This window comes from Carica papaya, chromosome 2, assembly GCF_054855325.1.
Source record: "Carica papaya isolate Zhongbai chromosome 2, ASM5485532v1, whole genome shotgun sequence".
NCBI classification, from domain to species: Eukaryota; Viridiplantae; Streptophyta; class Magnoliopsida; order Brassicales; family Caricaceae; genus Carica; species Carica papaya.
In genome coordinates this window covers 29,768,262-29,788,279 of record NC_142310.1, presented here as the reverse complement: position 1 = coordinate 29,788,279, position 20,018 = coordinate 29,768,262, and the positions used below count along the sequence as shown (strand labels likewise).

The window sequence follows — 20,018 nt, the reverse complement described above, 5'->3', positions numbered from 1 at the left end:
CTAGCTTTGTTCTTCCAGTACTTAAGTTTTTATGGTTTTTTATCTTTGTTAATCTAGAATTTCTTAACTTGGATTTTGATTATTTTTTTTTTAATTATTGACCTTTCTCTAATTGTTTGGTGGAGAAAAATTCAAATGAAAAAGGGATAAGAAGAATAATATTTTGGAATTTTGATTTGAGTTTGATTTTATTTTATCTCGTCTCAGTTCTCATTTGATGTTTTTTTTTTTTTGTTTTTTTTTGTTTTTGCTCTTATGGTAATGGAGGTTCAAGAAGAAGAATAGTGAAGGAGATTCAAGAATATGAATAATTATGATTTTATTTTTATTTTTTTCCTAAATCATAAATCATAACTTTAGGGATTAAAATGTTAAAAAATTATTTAGGAGTAAACTGTAACATATATTATATTTTAATGACTAAATTAGTGGTTTACCCTAAAAACAAATTACATAAGTTGATCTCCATTTTCAAACACTTCAAAGTCCTTAACCTTGTTCATTAATAAATGAAGCTTCTCAAGATTGTTGGGATTTTCCTAAGTTGGGTTTAACCACTATTTCAGGCGATTGATTTGTAGATGTTGCTGCGACAATGGAGATGATCTCGAGTACTTGCTTAATTAACTCAATATAGAAGTTATTAATACAAGTCGATTGTTCTGTGGTACGATAATCTTAATTTAATGGACCCACAAAGGTTTAGGGTTATTAATCACATAAGGATAAAGAAAAACTTTACAAATAATATACAATCAAGAAGGATCATATGTTACTGGTATATTAATCATTTCTTCAATTTAACAAATGAGTAGCTAATTGTTTTGATTAGATGTTTTAAAATCTTTTAATTAGTTGTCATGTAACATTCTAAGCTCTGTATGATTATTTATATAAAACTTTCCGGCGGTGTATAAACAGTTTCTCACTTGTGGGCTGATTCCTGGGTCGGACTACATCGGAGATCATAACGGGTCGGGTCGTCCCTTCTTCCGCACTGCTCAAAGCACGGCCCATCGCCATTTCTTCTCTCAAAACCCTTAAACAAATTTCCTGCTTCACTGACTTGACAGAAAATAATAGTTACTTTTTCTGGATTGAGAAATTAGCAGATATTATGCAGTGTCATTTGATACCTCAGGGACTTATCTTCAAGAAAATGCCGTTTTCCATGGAGCTACCCATTTTTTCAAGCAACCACTCCCTAGCCTCTCGTGTCTCGTTGCGTCCCTTTGTTTCAACATGTGTTCTGTACAGTTCATTTCTCCGTTACAAAAAGTTTGGGGAGAAATTGAGTTGTAGTTCCAGGCCTCCTCTTCGAATTTCGATGTGTGTATTGAAGGATTGTTGTTCGTTGAGTGGGGATTTGAAAGGGGATCGTGAGGTTGTGGAAGTGATAGGCATTGGCAGTCGAAAAGATGCTGTTATTGACTTCTGCTTGAATTCGAATTTTCAGTCGGCTTCTTTGCGGTTTTGGTAATGCTTTGTAACTCTTCTTCTGCTTCAGAAATTGCTTTGCTTAGTGCTCCGAGCTCATTTTGACTATCTTGGTAGAAAGAGTTTATAATGCTTAAGTGCATTCTAGAGATGAAGCCACCTTATTTATTTTTACTTGGTACTGTCATTTTGACTTCCCCTTTGACATGCTTGAAATTAGTCCAGCTACATTCAGGAACAATCAATTGAATCTAGGCATAGTTAATATGTTTTTTGTTTTGGCTAGTTAATAAAATTGAAAGTAATTTCACTATAGGAATATGCATCAGTGAGTATGACTCTGCTTCTGCTCAATCTCTTGTAATGCAGATAAGCTTTAGTTCGGCATAAATTGATTTACCTTAGTATTCAACATTCAAGTTCTTTTGTGCAGGAATATTTTGGTGAAAGATTCTCTTCGTGTGGAGTTACATCAAAGGTTAAACGGGAAAGGTTTTCTCAAAATTCTCCTTATTTTTATTCTTCATGACTGTGGTTCGTGTTCCCTCCATACCTCACTTGCAAAAGATTCTTTTTTTCCTATGCATTTGGCTTGAAAAAATCAAAAGCTGTGCCTTTTTCCAGATCTGTATATTCACTTTCCATAGATATTGTACATAATTATATGGAGAAGAGGTAGGCATGATATTAGTTAAGTTGTCATAATTTGAAAGTTTTATTGAGAAGCTTTCTTTGGTATTCTCAGTGATAATACAGTAGTACTTGATTTATGTGCTTGATTAATTTGCTGAAACATAATATGTGACTATACTGAGACAAATGAACAGTAAACTCCAAGTTGTTAATACAAAGAATTATTTTCTTTAATTATTAATACAGGCAGGATTAGCTTCATAAATAAATTTTAAAGTGAGCTATGCATATATAAACTGATTGAATATAAAAGTGAGACAAAAGTTGGACTATTATGTGTTCAATTTCTGTTAATTTTAATTCTAAATGTTTAACCTGCAAATCACTGATATTGCAACTAACTAAAAAATGAAATTCGTTTAACTTAGAAAGAAGTTATAAATAAAATGAAAAACAGAAAAGCTAGATAACTTTGTCTTGCTTGTACCATTATGAGGTTTTGAATTTCATGATGGATTTCTGCTTTGCAGATGTTACAGCTAAGATCGTGGAACCTTCACATTTTATACAGTCATGCTCAAAGACTGTTATCCTTGTTTGTACATTTCTTACCTATAACTCTTGTTTTATTTATGTATTGTGAAACATATTATTACTTATAGATATACAACATTTTCTCTACATTGACCAACGTCAAGGACTCTATATCAATTTATTCTTTGATACAAAAATGATATTGGATAAATTACAGTTAATTTATGTACTTAGGAATTTGGGAATAATAACCTAAACAACACCTAGGGTTTTGTTAGACATCACCCGCCAAGAGTGAAGCCCGCAGAAGAGACAGACAAGAACTCCAATTTTGGTAGAGTAAGGCAATATCTAAGAGAACGGGGCCTTAAACAAGCTAAGGGGCCAAGCACTCTACTCACCTTTCTTCTTCTCCTCACACAGGAGATTTAGTGTAAACAGATGATTTTCTGTCAAACTATATATCCCTTTCTCACTCAATTTGGAAATTCTGCTGCAAGTGGTTGCAAAACCTGGGTGCCCCTGCAAGGAATTCCACCATATTCCATGCAGCTATTGTTGTTGATACTGTAGACCCTACCCGAAGGTTCAGGCCAGATTGTAGGAAATGGCAATGCATTTGTATTTCTATGAGAAGCTTTGTGGTACTCATGATTCCTTGTATCTAGGAAGTTTAAACATCATATTTAAGGATTTGATTGCATCACATACCCATAAAATTGAGAAATTATCAAAGTATTTATTGATTAATTGAAATCTGTCTTAAGAAGTGGTTAAAAAAATATTTATAATGTTCCTTAAATAACCTTTACTAAATATGATTAAGCTAAAGGGTACTAAAACTAACCTAATAAAAATAGGAAATACTATTAGAAATAGGAAAACTAAATACTAATAAGAATAAAATCCTAAAGTTACTTAAACCATAATAATAGACTCCTAAATAGTATATTAGTTTTACATTTAACATAATTGTAATTTCTAATCTATTTAGTTAATCTATTGCTATTTTATTTTGCATTATTTTTCCTTGGTTGGAGAAAACTTGTTCACGCATTTCAAGTGGTGAATGATGTAAAATCTTGATTATCAACCTTTCACATAAAAGTTAGCAACCTTTGTGCTCGGTTATTCTCTTCAGTAGCAAACATAATGGAAATACATAATGGTTTATTAGTGTGAAATCCTAGCAGGAGGATAAAATCAACTAGTGACCAATTTGCACCTAAACTTATCCTTGAGTTGAATATTATTAGACCCTAATTATAGGCCTATTTTCCTCCTTGCATTGAACTTCTATAGAACTTTCTTTAGGCAGTGAAAGGTCTTGAGGAACCCTAGAATATATATTCTTTTTTCTTTTTTTTTGAAATAAAGAGTGTAAAAGTACTATTCACAAGGTATCAAGGGGGTACCACCTATTTACAAAAAACTTACATTTGTATGAGAGTATCAATGATTATACCAAAATCCTTCATTTTATATATGCCCCTCCCAAAATCAAGGACCCAAAAAGATGGAACCGTGTATTCCTAATTTTAGTCATCTCACCCTTAATACCCTCAAAAGCCCTACTATTTATTTTTTTTTCATAAAAACCAAAATATAGTAAGAGGAATAAGGTTTACAGTTTGTTTTTTTTTTTTTTGCATAAACCTTCCCAAGCCCATAGTTCATCTTTCACCGACCCCGCGATAACCCAGTTCATTCCAAGCAGTTCATAAACCATCATCCATAATTCTTAGGCCATAGGGCACCACAAAAAATATGATTGCAGGATTCAACAACTTTCTTGCACATGTCGCACACATTAACCATAGCTTTACCTCTTTTCATTAACTTATCAGTTGTCAAAATGCACTCGCAACTTGCCTCCAAAGCAAAAAAAGCAACTCTTGGATGCGTTTTAACTTTCCAAATCTGATGAGCCTGGAAATTAGGAATCCCAGCAAGCTCTCTTCCCATAAGGTACTTATAATAAGATTCTACCATGAATTCCCCATTCTGTTTAAGCTTCCATTCAAGCTGGTTCCTATTCTCATTGACCTGCACCGTGGACAGGAGCCATAACAATACTTTATATTCTTTGATTTCCCAATCATTCAAGTTCCTGGTCATATTCACAATCCATTCTCTACTGCCATTGTTATCTCTGTATGCATCTTCAATAAACATGTTCTTGGACTGGGCAATGGCGTAAATTCTTGGGAATTGTCTTTTTAGGGTACCCCCAACTACCCACTCATTCAACCAGAAATGAATTTTGTTGCCTCTCCCTAATCTCCACCTAATGCATTTCTGCATTTTATGTCGATCCATCAAAATTCTCCTCCAAACTCTTAACCCGTGCGATCTCGTCCCATGTTTCCCTGCCATCCCCTCCTCAAATCTTCCCCATCGAGCCTCAATCACTCTTTTCCACACTATATCCTCCTCTTTCAGTAACCCTGTTCTCTATTGCCATTATTATCTCTGTATGCGTCTTCAATAAGCATGTTCTTGGACTGCGCAATGGTGTAAATTCTTAGGTTAGGCTACCCCTAACTCCCCACTCACCCAGCAGAAATGAATTATGTTGCCCCTCCCTAGGATATGTATTCTTAGGGAGACATGAAAATTCTTCTCTTTTCTTGGCTTCAATACGTTCCTTCTCTTTATCTTTTTTAATGACTACAGATACTTTTCGACGTTTGTGTTTATTCATTTCTTCTATAGTATTAGGTATGAACATAAAATGATAAGCATTGGTAGTGTCATTATGTTGAACATGTCAATTGTAATGTCAAGGTTGATCCAGAAGAATATGTGTGAATAGCATAAAGACTATATCACACAAGATTGAATCACTGCAGATACCAAGGTGAATAGAAACAAGACTTTATTAAGTGTTACCAAAATATTTGAATTATCTGCCCAAGCTAGTTTGTATTGTTTGCAACTGCAGCTGCATCAAAAGATTAAGCCGTTCAATTATAGAGATTGAAACAAGATTCCTGCAATAATGTTTATGAATAAAGATTCCTGCAGGCATGATTATGAATAAAGTTCCGAGTAGGGTGGCTAAACAATTAGAGATCATTCGGAATAAGTTTCTTTGGGGAGACTCTGAAAATAAAAGAACATATCATTTGGTCAACTGGGATGAAGTCAAGCAGTCGATGACCATGGGTGGCCTGGGTATAAGGTTTATTACTAGTCTCAACAAGATTTTTCATGGAAAATGGATTTGGAGGTATTTCAATGATGTTAACAGTTTGTGGAGAGGAATTGTGGACCTCAAGTGGATGAACTTTGACAGTAATGGCAGTCTTATTTTCCCAAAAAGATCTCATGGTACTAGTGTTTGGAAGGGAATTTTATCCATGTTCACTGAGATGATGTCAAATACTTGCTGGAAAATTGGCAATGGGTGCAGGGTGAATTTCCAGAATGACCGTTGGTGCAGTGATGACAACCGTAAATCTGTTTTTCTGGCTATTTATTCTATTGCACAACACAAAAATTTGATGGTTTGTGATGCTTTTGACAATTCTGGTTTGTGTAACGTGTTGGTTACCCGAAACTTAAATGATTGGAAATTGGATGAGTATGGGCAGCCTTTAAACCTGATGGATGGTATTATTATTCTGGACAGACGTGACACTTTGATCTGGAAGGGGCAAAAAAATGGCATTTTTAGTATCCGGTCTTTCTACAACATTCTCTCCAACTCTAGTAACCGGTGTAACACTGTCAATTCTCCTTTCCCTTTCAAATCTATCTGGAAAACCGGCACTCCTCCCATAATTGCTTTTTTTGCTTGGGAAGCCAGCAAAAAGAAGATTCTGCCTTTAGATAATTTGATGAAAAGTGGAAAAGTTATGGTTAACAGGTGTTTCCTTTGCAAGTGTAACGCCGAAAGCAGCAATCACATTCTTCTATGGTGTCCTTTCGTTTCTAAACTTTAGGCCATGGTCTTTAATTTAATTGATATTAATTGGGTAATGGCTGGATCCGTTCATGATGAGCTCTTGGCTTGGAATGACTTGAACTCAAGCAATCACGTCAATCGCCTAATTCCCCTTGCTATATTTTGGATTATTTGGAAAGAAAGAAACAATAGGGATTTCGAAGATAACAAAGATACTTTTGTAAATATTAAAAATAGATGGTTACATTGTTTTGGTTTCATTCTTTTGGGTAGTAGCTTACTATCTTTCGATGACATTGGAGCTATTATCGATACCTTCCTAGATATGTAATACTTTGTACATGGGCGGTACCCCCTTGGTGCCCTTTTTTAATACATCTACTAACTTCTATCTCAAAAAAATTCCAGCGGGCAGATTGTTATGATGTTTACCTTGCTTCATTATAGAACAATACTACATGCTTGAAAACAGATAGGAATGTTCTATATAGTCCTCTTGACATTCCGATGTTGATCATGCATTATAAAGCTATATTATATCTTAGATATTGAATTCCGTAAGCACTCAGCACTATCATATTCATGATATGTCATATCAGTATGCTGATCCACTTTCTGTTTCAAAGAATGATGATTTTGTAATGAACTGATTTACAATTTAGAATTGTCAGCTAAAATGGATAAGATACAAAAGTATCACTCTCAGTTGTAACAAAAGAAAAAGTGGATTCGAAATATAAATTTTTTGGGAGGATTTTTGGAGAATTTTTTAATTGTAAAATTTTGCATCACTCTAAAGTATAATTGGCCAGAAATAGTAAATTTAGCTTGCTAGTTCTTTGTACTTTACCTTCTAAATGAAATGTAATGACAAAGAATTCTGCTCTGCTTTATTTTTCCCTTATTCAGGTGGCTAGTGCAGGATATGATTTGGATCACAGTGCAGCAATCGATATTCTTAAAACAGTAAGGTCTGCAAATGGACTTGTTGTTGCTATTGTTTTGAAGCCTTTCAGCTTTGAAGGGCGTAGGCGCCTTGACGAGGTAATGCAAGCTTAGCAACTCCAACTAACAATGTCTCTTTGTCATGAAATATAATAAAATTGAATTTATTTAACAAACACCGACAAAGCCAGTGATATCAGAATTATTTTTCTTCATCCTACATACAAAGTTCCCAATAGCAGCACTATAACTTGACTGTTATGACCAGGGTTATTTCCACTGCATAAAAATGTTGTAGCTTGTATGCAGCTCACATATCATTTTAGTATTTGTTGCATTACTTTTTACTGAGCCAGGAGGATAAAAATTCCATATTCTTACTTGATTTTAAATGCTGGGGTCTTCCAAGATAATAAATTAGTTTGAATAGGAAATTCCAATGAGCTACCAAACTTTCTGCAAACAGGAAACATTTTCAAGTGTTAATTTGACTCTGGTGAAGTGACTGAAAGAAGCTGTCTTTAAGAGCTTTATGGGTCTGAATAGCAGTTTGACAGTTAGGAGATTACATGGCTGCATGTTTTTGTCAAGTGCTTTAGTGAAAGGTTTTTTTTTTTCTTTTGGATAATGATTGCATAAAAGGTTTTAAGGTGGATATTTGGGCATTGGGGAGTCTGTAACAACTGAGTGTAGTACAGATGCAGCTTGAAGGAGTTCTCTTTTGGTAGAAATTTATGAATGATTCAACTCATGCAGTGTGTAGTATCAGTCATTCACATGATTTTTTTTTGAGATAAAAGAGTAGAAATATGTATTGAATGTAGGCACAAGGGTGTGCCGCCCATGTACAAAAAATTTACAAGTCAATGAGCATATCTACAATCTACCAGTCATTCACATGATAAAGCACACAAGTTATTATTTGGAGTAAAAAAATATGTGGAATCTATTTACATGAATGTGCTTCAATCTTCTTAAAAAGGTTCTTCATGGAGGCTGTTAAATTGCTCTCTCTTTTGTCATCCAAGAAAACAAGTTTCTCTTTTGACTCCTTCCTTGTCAACCGCTCAGAAATGGTTCCTGATTATATATTGTTGTAGTTATTGACCTTTTGAGTCTTAACCTTCCAGTTTATGAATTTAATGAAGCTAACGATTTGTCTCCTGTCTTATTTCTTTACTGTCAACCCAACTTGCAGGTCAAAGATTTGGCTGGCAAACTTCAGGATCACATAAATTTTTGTATTGGTAACTATTTTGAATTTGAGCTAAATTTTTTCTTCTATTCATATTATATACGGCAATGACCGAAAACAAATGATGCAATAAGAAAGTGCAAATTTAACTAAGTCATTAATGTGTCAGTACGAAAAAAAAAGCCTGGTGAGAACATCTATGAAGTTCCTGTCAAAAAGTACGCCGTAGGACAGCCAACTCGTAGTTCTTTAATTCTCATTCCAGGATATAAGACCCTATAATGTATAAATAAATATTCCTTTTTCAATTATTGTGTCCTGTCAGGTATTTGATTCTTATGTTTGTGGATATTTATTTAGTAAAAAATTCTACCCTGACACTGAAACCTTTCTATTTTGAAGCTAAATAGACTGTTCTTTTGCTTGTCTACCAGTAAATCCTTTTATAATAAATACAGTTCTACTGGTTGGATTGCTATGCTTAAAGAGCACATCTATTTTGCTATTTCCAGATGTAGATACTGACAAACTACTTAAAAAGGATTTAGTGACTCTGGATGAGGCCCTGAGAACTGCAAATAATGCTGTCTTGTTGGCAATAAATGCCGTCGCAGTTCTCCCATCTGTGAGCATACCTTCTCTTTAAGTTTTGTTGACTTTCAAGATTCAGAATTTGTTCATCCTTTCACAGTTGGTTGTCTCTAAGATGATTTCAGGGAGTTCAAAAACAATTTTTGGATGCGCACAACAATTTTAAGGAGCTTAAAATTTCAGACATTGTAAAAGTAAGCTTTCACTCTGTTGCGTTTAGCAGATCTATCAATCGTTATTATTTGTTTTTTTTATATATATATATATATATGTGCAAAATAGAGTTTTCTGTTTGAATGTTCAGTATGATTGCCACTTTATTATCCTTATTTCTCGCTGCATATAGAAACTTGGGCAATGTATTTTTTTCGTCACTTATACATTTGAATATGATGTTTCCCTATATGTTATATGATATGCCTTGTCTTTTGCAAAGCTAATGCAACTGTATGCAGATTTTGGAGGGCTATAAAGAAGCAAAAGTTGGATTTGGAGTTGGTCACGACATTAAAGCATCAATTTTACAAGCTATATATGACTGTCCCTTTATTGGTGCTGGTATAAAGGTACAATAAAAGTGAACTTTAGGAAGAACTTTTAAAATTTTTCAACTGACCAATGTTATGCAAAAGATTATTATTGCTGTTTCTCTTACCATTTTTCTAATTTTTTCCACATTCATTTGCTTCTTATTGACAGGATTTAAATGGAATAATAATATTTATTTTTGCAAGTCCAAATCTTGTCGAGAACAATAATGCACAAGCTGTTTTGGAAACTTTTCGTCGAATCACAGATTACAAAGGGCAAATCATAATATCCACAATTCATGAACCAAATCTGGAGCCGAATGAGCTCATAACAACAGTTGTTATTCTAAGGTAAAATTCTTGTTTTAAGATTGCATATGCACTGTCAATTGAGATGTGCTTGATTTCATGATTTTTAAACTTCAGTTTATGTTAATCTTCCACATAGCTGTCAAATTGAAAAACTAAGTCGAAAGTCATTTTTATTTAAGATTCTTATCTAAATTTCATCCTAGTTCCAGTTGTCTTCAGCAAGAACCGCCTCAGGAAGGCAGAATTTTGTCAAGACTGGCCCGGCATTTTCCTTTTTTTTTTAACCTTTTAAGGAGATATCACCCACAACCAAATGCCAGTAAAGGAAACAACATGCCCAAAGATGTGTACCCTTCTGCAATGATAAATTCAAAAAAGTCTAGTGAAGTGGAAAGTAGAATAGATTTGGAAGGTATTGCTGAAAGCTTTAACAATTACTCTGAAGAACTCCAGGCAGTATCTAGTGACAGCTATAGTGATGACTATGCTTCAAGGTTCGGTTGTATTCTCCTTTTTGCTTTATTCTGAGATTTCCTTTGAGATTATTGTTCTATTCTAGTTATAACTGTTGTTTCTTTGTTTATTTCTTAAAAAAATAACTGTTGTTTCTTTGTTGATTATTGTAGTGAAGCGGATCAAAGTGAGGTTGGATTGCTAGAGAGCATGAAGGAATCCTTCAATTTCTATGATGAAATTACAGAAGGTTGAACAGAGTTTTTTCATTGTTAAACTTGATATTTGGTTAGCACTTTGGAGAGTCCAATTCTTTGACCTGGGAAATAATGGTCAGAATGCTTTGCAGGATCTCCTGCTTTCTTAAGGGAACAAGCCATTAGTTGGAACCTGGGGCCGGGGGATGAGATTGCACAGCAATGGGCCAAGAAAAGAGAAGCCGAATCAGGGGATTCTCCAGCTCTTGACAGCCTGAGCATATTCAGTCTTCCTGTTGGTGTCAGACCTTCAGAAGAGTTGAAAGATGGTTTCCGTATTTTTGCACAATGCCTTGAGCCAATAACTGAGGATGATGTAAAAGCACAACGGCTTGTAAATTCAAATAAAGCTATGAAGGATGTATATGATACTGCATCTACATTATTGAAAGGAAAATATGCTGATACTCCTAAGAAGCAAGGAAACCTTTCTGTTCGTGCAGCATCTATGCTAGTAAGATGTGCCTCTCATTCCTTTTAGTAAAGGCTTCTTGTTTTTTGGGCTTGTCCTATGCAAAGGATGTATATGATATCATCTACATTATTGAAAGGAAAATATGCAGATATTCCTAAGGAAACCTTTCTGTTAGTGCAGCATCTATGCTAGTAAGATGTGCCTCACATTCCTTTTAGTAAAGGCTTCCTCTTTTTTGTGTTAGTCCTATACATAAGGCCTTGCAAATTTAGGAATAGAACTCTAACCTGAGGTTCTGATAGGAACCACTTTTGCAACTGGGCTCTACACGCTTGGGCAAGAACATGCTTTTATTACATGGTTTTCCTTATTTTTAACAATTTCATTTATCCAACATGTACTGAAGAGTTATGTTGAAATTGCTTTTATAAATCAAAGGGTGGGCCATCAGGCCTTAAGTTAATTTGATTATTTCCCAAGATCACAACCTCAAATGGATGTCCAATGAATCTAATAGAATGGATTCTAACTTCTAATGGGTCTATGTAATTAAGCTGAAAGCCAAGGAGCTGTGGTCACTGTCTTGCTTGATCTATTCAAAATACTTTGTCTTACTTTCTTCTGTAACAGGATGTAACCTATGGAAATGATTCTCCTCTACCTCGGAATGGATCTGTTACTATATTTATTACCAGATGAAAATTTTCCCAAGTTATTTTCTGATTTTCTGCTGTGCAGGAAAATGAACGAGATTCACCTAAAAAGTGGAGTCCTATTCTGGAGATGCAATACAGAGGAGGAGCCTACAGGGGACGGTGCCAAGGTGGTCTTCCTGAAGGAAAGGTATCCCATTGTGGCCTTGGAATGCTTTTTAAACCTGTCTTGTGGATATTAAGTTTCACATGTCATGGAAGGAATCTATCCTAGATTTTTATGAGTGGATTGGTACAGGGTCGCCTGGTCCTGGGGGATGGAAGCATATATGATGGTATGTGGCGCTATGGTAAAAAATCTGGCCTTGGTACATTCTACTTCATTAATGGGGATGTATTCCAAGGAACTTGGAGGGATGATGTAATGCATGGCAAGGTCTGGCCTCTCTATTTAAGCTTTAATTATCAATTATGAATTTAACAACCTCGAGTTCAGGATGTGTCCAAAATCCTACTCTGACATGCTGAACATAAGGTTTTTTTGGCTATGGGTTTACTAACCCATGCAAGACTTCAACCCAAACGCTCATCATCATATCGGGCAGTGTATATGTCCTGTTTTTGATGTGTTCCTTCAGAAGTTATGAGTGTACAACTGTCACTGGACAGCCTTGAAAACCACCTCTATGTGTTTGTTTTGCTTCTACATCTGGTGGGAGATGGGCATGCTGAAATTATTTTATCTATGTGTTCTTGCAGGGTTGGTTTTATTTTCACACTGGGGATCGTTGGTTTGCAAACTTTTGGAAGGGGAAAGCCAATGGGGAGAGCCGCTTCTATTCAAAGTCTGGTGATATCTTTTTTGGGCATTTCCAAGATGGATGGCGACATGGCCGCTTCCTTAGTATTGATGTTGATGGAGCAAGGTTCGTATCCAATCCTGTATAACTTTAGTTGTGCAGGAAACCTCATCCAAAATTTAATCTTGGTTAAAGACTACATACAGAAGCAAAAGCTCACCTCATCTTAACCTGACATATCCACATTATATGACAATTGGAAGCACAATCTTCGTTGTAATATTATGTCAAAGATATCAGCCAAAAGAGCACAAAAGATAGGAATAGGTGAAGCACATACATATATAACAATGAAAATGCAGTAGAAGTATTCCTTTTTTTTATCGGTTTCCAATAGAAAAGAAGCTAATATATTGACTTTCTACTGCCAAATCTCTGACAGGTGGATTGAGATTTGGGATCAAGGTGTTCTTGTGACCCGTGAACAATTGGATTCTGATGCCAGTGCTGGATGACTATCTCCTGATCTTCTTATTGGGTATAATATTTTCTTCTATTTAGTTTACTATATATCCTCTTTCTAAAATGTATATATAGTTCCCTTAAACACCACCTGAGATTGAGCGTTAGATACCGCCATTTGTTTATTGTTTAAGAAACAAGCTCTGGTAAATCCTCTCCTGCAAAATGTATGTAATCTCTATTTCAGTCCTTATCCACGCCTACAATCTTTATAATACTCTCAACATCTATCAATTCTTATTCCAGTTTAACCTAATTCTAACATTTAATGTTCATATTACTCAATAGAATGAGAACATGCTTTGTTGACTTCTTTTAGTTTTGTGGCTTCAATGCACTTTAATTTACAGGAATACATTTCACCACCAGAGAATTTAAGATACGGTGGAAGCAAGGTTAAATATTGAAATCACTTTTAGTTTTGCATGTGAAGACCGATGCATCCAAACGAATTTATTAGGGAGCAAGTTTATTAAAGATTTCTTTTAGGATATCATAATATTATGTATTCTTATAGATTGTATATTAATTGCACATATTTTTTTAATTATTTATAAAATTCTGAAAGTCTACGGAGAGCTATATAATTCTTTTATTTTGAACTAATTGTGATATAACTTTACAATATATATATGTATGTATGTATATATGTATGTAGAGTATGACTTACCTTTTCTATCTATTTAGGAAGGATGGGGATTAAAATTGTTTAGTTAATTGACAAACAAGCATTTGTACGAGTATGATGTATATTTAATTTTAAATCTGAATGGTGTAAACTATTCCCACTGCAGCCACATTCATGTTTCAAGCCCAAAATTGTAGAACACAAAGGAGTTGGTATTTCGGTTTTTGTTTTGGAGCGGTATGTATTAGTATGTATAAATTTTGGTATACTTCTTAAAAATTATTGTTTAATCTATAATATATATATATATATATGCATGATTTTATGTATGCATATAAATTCTTTTTAGTAAAATATATACGTACAAATTATATATACACTATTTCATAATAAATTTACAAGAAAACTAAATTATTTTTTTTTTAATCTTCAAACCCATTGATATTTCTCGAAATATCTCAGAGTTGAAAAAAATACATTATTTGATCAAATATTAAGTTTAAAATAAATTTTATTGAAATATTTATTTTAAAAGTACCTTAAATGAGTTAAATTTATAATTTAGAATATAAAAGAAAGATTTTATATTAAACAATTATAAATATATATATATATATATGTATAAAAGTGAATATGTTTATAAGTTATCCAATGTGAAAAAACAATTTTAGCTTTTAATTATTAATCAAAAATAAAAAGTAACTTCAAGCACAAGCAAATTTGTAATAAACAGTGTAAAGAAAAAAAAATATTTTTATAATTTAGTGAACCTTTTTATGATGAAGGTTTAATTGTAAAAATAGCCTTTCATTTTTACTTTATTTTCAATTTTGTTGCTAACGTTTCAATTCTTGCACTTCCAAACAATAGTTTTTTTTTTTTTTTTTTATAATTTTGGCAAGGTGTTTGTGAGAAAATTCATAAGTTAATAAAAAAAATAAATATTATGTGAACTAATATTGTTTATGTAAGAGAATGGAGGAAATACACAATCGCATTCTATTTCAGTGTCCATTACATATAGTTTATAATTTATGATTTTTGAAAATTTGTAATATAATAGGATCAGTGTAGGTATTATTAATAATAAATTTTAAGCTTGAAAAGGCATCACAAATTAAAAATATATATATATTTAAAGCTTATTTTAAATTGCGCGAAAGAAAAGAGATATGAGAATTTTTAAAGAAGTAATAAAGAGTATTGATAAAATTAAAAAGAGATAATTTTAATATTTAAAAGTTTTAATTAATTATTAACATCTGTATTTTATGGAGAATTTAAATAAACTAATTGATATGTAAATTCCTTTTTGTACCCATTTAATGCATATGATTGATGATACACTTTACACTTTTAATTGTTATTTTTTAAAAAAAAAGTTTCAGCTCTTGCAATTTTTAAACATTTATTTTATAAATTTATATATTAAAATAAGCAAAAATTTGGAAATGTTAACTCTTTCAGTTATATCATGTTGTCGACATGTGAATCAGTATATTTTATTTTAAATCATATTTAATTTTAAAATATCTAAATTTAATTTATCAAAAAGTATCTCTTAAGAGTTTTATTTATTCTTTATTATCCATCTAGACCACATAAATATAATTTATTTTAATTTTACCTTCAATTTATTATACCTAATATTATTAATTTTCTGATGACATAACTTTACACGGTAGGATATATTTAAAATTCGTTTATTCTAATATACAAATTAGATTAAAAAATAATAAACTTAGTTACAAAATTAAGAACCAAACTAAGAGTTAAAAAGAAAAGAAAAACGCACGTTGTTCCGCCGACAATTTCAAGTAGGCCAAACCAAAGGCATTATCCTTCAAGGATTAGGACAAGATTACATTTTAATTAATTAACTAATTAATTATTAATATTTTGTTAACTGAGATTTTTATATCCCCCCCCCCCCAACAAATTCCATCATCACGTTTCTCTGTCAATCACAGTCCCGAAATGTCTCTCAACTAAAACACCGTATACGACGGAGAACCTTGTTTCGACAGGAAGACAACCGCCACCTCCGTCTCCGTCCTCCGATAATACCCTTTAGGGATGGATGGGCTTTCCTCGCCGCCTACATCCCAAATTCGAGCGGAGGCGCTACCGCTTGTCCTCCGCCGCTGCTAATTTCGCCTCCGCCATGTCCCCTTCATCTTCTCTCCTTCCCCGCCTTGTTATTTTCCTTGCCGCTGTTTGTTTCTCCTGTTTCTTGCTTTACAGGGCAGCTGATTCCCTCCAATTCCTCCGGCATCCCTCCTCTTCCTCTCGTTTCCTCCCCTACATTTTCCCTTCTCTCTTCGATGATTACTCTTCCTCTCCGGTAAGTTTCCTGATTCATTCTCTAGTAGTTTTTTATTTTTAATTAATTATGCTTGTTTTGTTATCTCCTCCTGAAATTCAATTAATCAACAGATATAGCAATGATAATTTCGGTTCGAGCTTTAAAATTAAAGTCGGCATTGTTAGGAGAATGGATAGTTTTAGCCGATTCAGTGGAGATTCCAATACGGATTCTTGAATATCTGAGTTCAACAGTTGAAGGATTGATGTCAAGTGTCTACGTAATAAATAGTTTTGATTTAGGTTTTCTGGGCTTAGTTAGAAAATAAGTTGGCAAATGGAATCTTCTTTGTCCATTTAACCTTTCGAACTTTCTTATTCATGTTGAATAACTAATTGTTTAGCTACTTCTCCTATTAAAACTATGTAGGCTAACGAGGAAAACAAGCTTCAAAATATCCTTAGCAATGCTGCCATGAAGGACGGGACTGTTATTTTGACAACCTTGAATGAAGCGTGGGCAGCTCCAAGTTCAATACTTGATCTTTTCCTGGAAAGCTTCAGGCTTGGAGATGGAACTCGCAGGCTTTTGAACCACTTGGTTATCATTGCCCTGGATCAAAAGGCATTTACCCGATGCCGGCTCTTACATAACTATTGCTATGCTGTAGTCACTGAAGGAGTTGATTTTCATCAGGAGGCATACTTTATGACCCCTTCTTATTTGAAGATGATGTGGAGGAGAATTGATTTCCTGCGTTCTGTTCTCGAAATGGGTTACAATTTTGTCTTCACAGTAATTTCTTTCTTTTTCTTTCTGTCCTTGATTCAGTAGTGAACAAACATACTGTTCACAATAATTAATTTTAATACTTGGATGACCTTTTCAACTCTCTGCCATTGTTGCTAAGTGTGTTTTATTCTTTTGTAAATTGGAGATTCTTGAGTTTTTTTCTCCTATCTACCAAAAACTTGCTCATCCACTCAAACAAAGTTAGTGACTGTTAGATATGCTACTAGCCATCAGTAGGCCTATCTACTGAAACTTGCTCATCACTTTATAATTTTGGACTTTTTATAGACAAGAAGTTAGAATCATTTTGCCCTGGATACTAGAGGAGAAGGGGTCCTCGTAATATCCATTCCCTAAATAAAAAACAGTATCAAGTTATCCAGGGCTTGTAAACTGGTAAAGAGATTTCTTTTGACAGATATATAAGCCATTACACAATCAAAATAACCGAGAGATTATAGCTATAAATTAACTCTCATCCGTGAATGTTAGAAGTCAATGCACCTTAGATTGATTACAATGTAACTAAGAAAAGATTATCTATCTGCTTTATCATGATATAAATGAACAGTTAAATTTGTTCCTAAGCTGACAAGAATAGAAGTTCAGATTTTTTAGCCTTCAAGTTGTGCTCTGTACTGAATATTGCCTGATTTTCAATTTAGTTTTCATGTTAGAACATGTTAAGAGATAAGCATTAATGACAAAAATATTGATCATGATTTTCTAAAGCAGTTTATATGTAGACTAGATATGCTTGCATAGATCTTATCAGAGTCTGTTCTGCCTTGTGAAGTAATATTGTGCTTGTCGTCACTTACCTTTTGGTTGGTTTCTTTCTTCCTCCAGGATGCTGATGTCATGTGGTTCAGGGATCCATTTCCACAGTTTTATTTGGATGCAGATTTCCAGATTGCCTGTGATCACTTCTTAGGGAGATCCGATGATTTACATAATCGACCAAATGGGGGTTTTAACTATGTGAAATCTAACAATCGTTCCATAGAATTTTACAAATTCTGGTATGCTTCACGTGAAGTGTATCCTGGCCTTCATGATCAAGATGTTCTTAACTATATCAAAGCTGATCCGTTCATTTTAAGTATTGGGCTGAAGATGAGATTCCTTGATACTGCTTATTTTGGTGGGCTTTGTGAACCTAGCAGAAATTTGAATCTGGTTTGTACAATGCATGCTAATTGCTGTATTGGTATGGACAGCAAGCTTCATGATCTTAGAATTATGCTTCAGGACTGGAAAAATTTTATGTCTCTGCCTCCACCATTGAAAAGATTGTCACTATTGTCCTGGAGAGTCCCACAGAACTGCAGGTAAAAGTAAAGCAGTTGTTTGTATGTTTGCTTTCAATATTTTAAACTCTAAGACTTCTTGTTTAACATAGCATGCATCTAATTTACTTGTATTGTAATCTTTGCTCACACAATGGTCTCCATTTCTGTCATCTTATTTCCAGTCTTAGCTCTCTACACAATTCTGATTCTCTAGAGAAAATCATTGACCGAGGATCCCTAGCCTGAGGGGCCTTATACATGTTAACATTTTGAAAGTTTTCACTCACAAGCAAAATAAGAAGTTGAGCTTTTGGTTTTGATGGGCATCGGTGATCTAATCGGGTCATGTCGTATGTTGATTTTCCTCCCAGCCGAAACCAATGCCCCATTCTATTCCTCTCTCGACAATGAAAATGGTTGATCTTGAGCAAGGGACAAGGATAGAAGATTGTGGATTTTTGTTGACTTGCTACCATATAATTGGTATTAATGGAGAAAAAGTAGAAAAAATATATAGCTATTGGAGTTCGGGGGGACGTGATGAAATTGAAACAGTTTTGATTGTGATTGCACTTACCGGATGACTTCTGAAGTAAATGAAATACTACATTGGATTGATGCATGTTGATATCAAAGTTGAGCTAAGACTTGTTAAGTTCTTTGTTGAAATGTGAGAATTGAGACGGGAGAGAGATTTCTTGATATCATAGACTGCTTTCATGGTAATTTCTAGGCTGACTAATCATGAACTGTAACAGAGTATATTGCGTATGTATAGTGTTGCTAAAATTGGTATAGGATGTCTGCTGCGGTCCTCTTGTTACCCCCACTTCTGTGTTCATATTTCCATCTTTTTAGTATTTGTAGCACCTCTCGTTTTAAGGTCTTTAAACCCATCTTCTGCTTCTTTTTTTCTGAATTTAAAGATAATCTTGGAATTCTCCTGTCTTTTTAAAAACTTGGGTGCCTGCAACCGGCAAACCCGTCTTCTTTTCAAACTTTTCAAAACATACGGACACAACCATATTTTCTAAATTAAACCCATCTGGTTCCAAATATTTTCAAGGAAACGCATATTCTTCTTCCCCCATTTTATAACACATGAAAGAAGTGTCTTTCTTTTTCCTCTGTGTTTACATATATATATCCCTTGGCAATGAATGTGTCTTTCCAGTCAGTTATATTCGCTAGAAAAAAGGTGTTATTTATGGTGGAGAAGATGAATAGAGCAGGTTAAAGGGGGAGTGTTTTTATTTGATGAGAGAATGGAGAATGAATTGCAAAAATCTTCATGTTCTTTCTACAATAAATAAGTAAGTCCAAACTAAAACAAAAGTCAAAATTAAATTGCAAAGAAATTAGCACTCTTTTTTCTCCCAACGAACTAATTTTTGTAGGTACATAATTTTAAGCTATCTATTTATAAAAAAAAAGTTCACATGTTACATTTCAACTATTTGAATTTATTTTTGTAAATAATATTTTAAAAATAAATAAAATAATATTTTTGCATTATTTTATTTGATTTACTTAGTTATTTTGACCCTATAAATTGTATGGTCTTAATTGTGAAGGTTGGATTTTTGGTCCTCAAAAATTAATAATAATAATAATTGAATTGAATTTGACATGAAACTGGGGACAGGAGCACATCCAAGCTGAAAATACGGAGTCGTTTTAGACACTCCCTAACTAACTCTTTCTCGTCTGCCTCCCGTCTCCAGTTCTCCGTCTGTAACTCCCTTGTACATACTTCGGTTAGGGCTTTCAAGGGTTTTCCCTTTTCCAATCCAAAACCACCCGACAACTGAAGA

General features: G+C 33.8%; 2 protein-coding genes across 9 annotated transcripts; both read left to right on the top strand.

The window, feature by feature from the left end:
* The first annotated feature begins 1,021 nt into the window (after positions 1 to 1,021).
* On the top strand, positions 1,022 to 13,793 carry ARC3 (GTP binding protein). Of its 7 annotated transcripts, none has more exons than XM_088213966.1 (17): positions 1,023 to 1,476; positions 1,871 to 1,929; positions 2,601 to 2,665; positions 7,424 to 7,558; positions 8,658 to 8,706; positions 9,167 to 9,279; positions 9,371 to 9,439; positions 9,701 to 9,811; positions 9,945 to 10,126; positions 10,291 to 10,581; positions 10,714 to 10,790; positions 10,878 to 11,251; positions 11,951 to 12,055; positions 12,164 to 12,301; positions 12,625 to 12,791; positions 13,108 to 13,203; positions 13,538 to 13,793. In XM_088213966.1, exons 1-16 carry the CDS (start codon positions 1,118 to 1,120, stop codon positions 13,178 to 13,180), a joined length of 2,367 nt encoding a protein of 788 aa, XP_088070092.1. In that variant the 5' UTR covers positions 1,023 to 1,117; the 3' UTR covers positions 13,181 to 13,203; positions 13,538 to 13,793. The 7 variants fall into 7 exon arrangements, with proteins under 7 accessions (XP_088070094.1, XP_088070092.1, XP_088070093.1 ...); XM_088213967.1 differs by having other exon boundaries at positions 13,507 to 13,793; XM_088213968.1 differs by lacking the exon at positions 13,538 to 13,793 and having other exon boundaries at positions 1,022 to 1,476; positions 10,297 to 10,581; positions 13,108 to 13,505.
* A 1,953-nt stretch (positions 13,794 to 15,746) lies between these two features.
* Positions 15,747 to 20,015, top strand: LOC110823606 (Nucleotide-diphospho-sugar transferase family protein). 2 transcript variants are annotated; one of them, XM_088213964.1, is made up of 4 exons: positions 15,747 to 16,159; positions 16,550 to 16,915; positions 17,762 to 18,243; positions 19,850 to 20,015. In XM_088213964.1, the coding sequence occupies exons 1-4, from the start codon at positions 15,896 to 15,898 to the stop codon at positions 20,013 to 20,015; spliced, it is 1,278 nt and encodes a 425-aa protein (XP_088070090.1). In that variant the 5' UTR covers positions 15,747 to 15,895. The 2 variants fall into 2 exon arrangements, with proteins under 2 accessions (XP_088070090.1, XP_021909711.2); XM_022054019.2 differs by lacking the exon at positions 19,850 to 20,015 and adding an exon at positions 18,387 to 18,906 and having other exon boundaries at positions 15,749 to 16,159.
* The last annotated feature ends 3 nt before the right edge of the window (positions 20,016 to 20,018 follow it).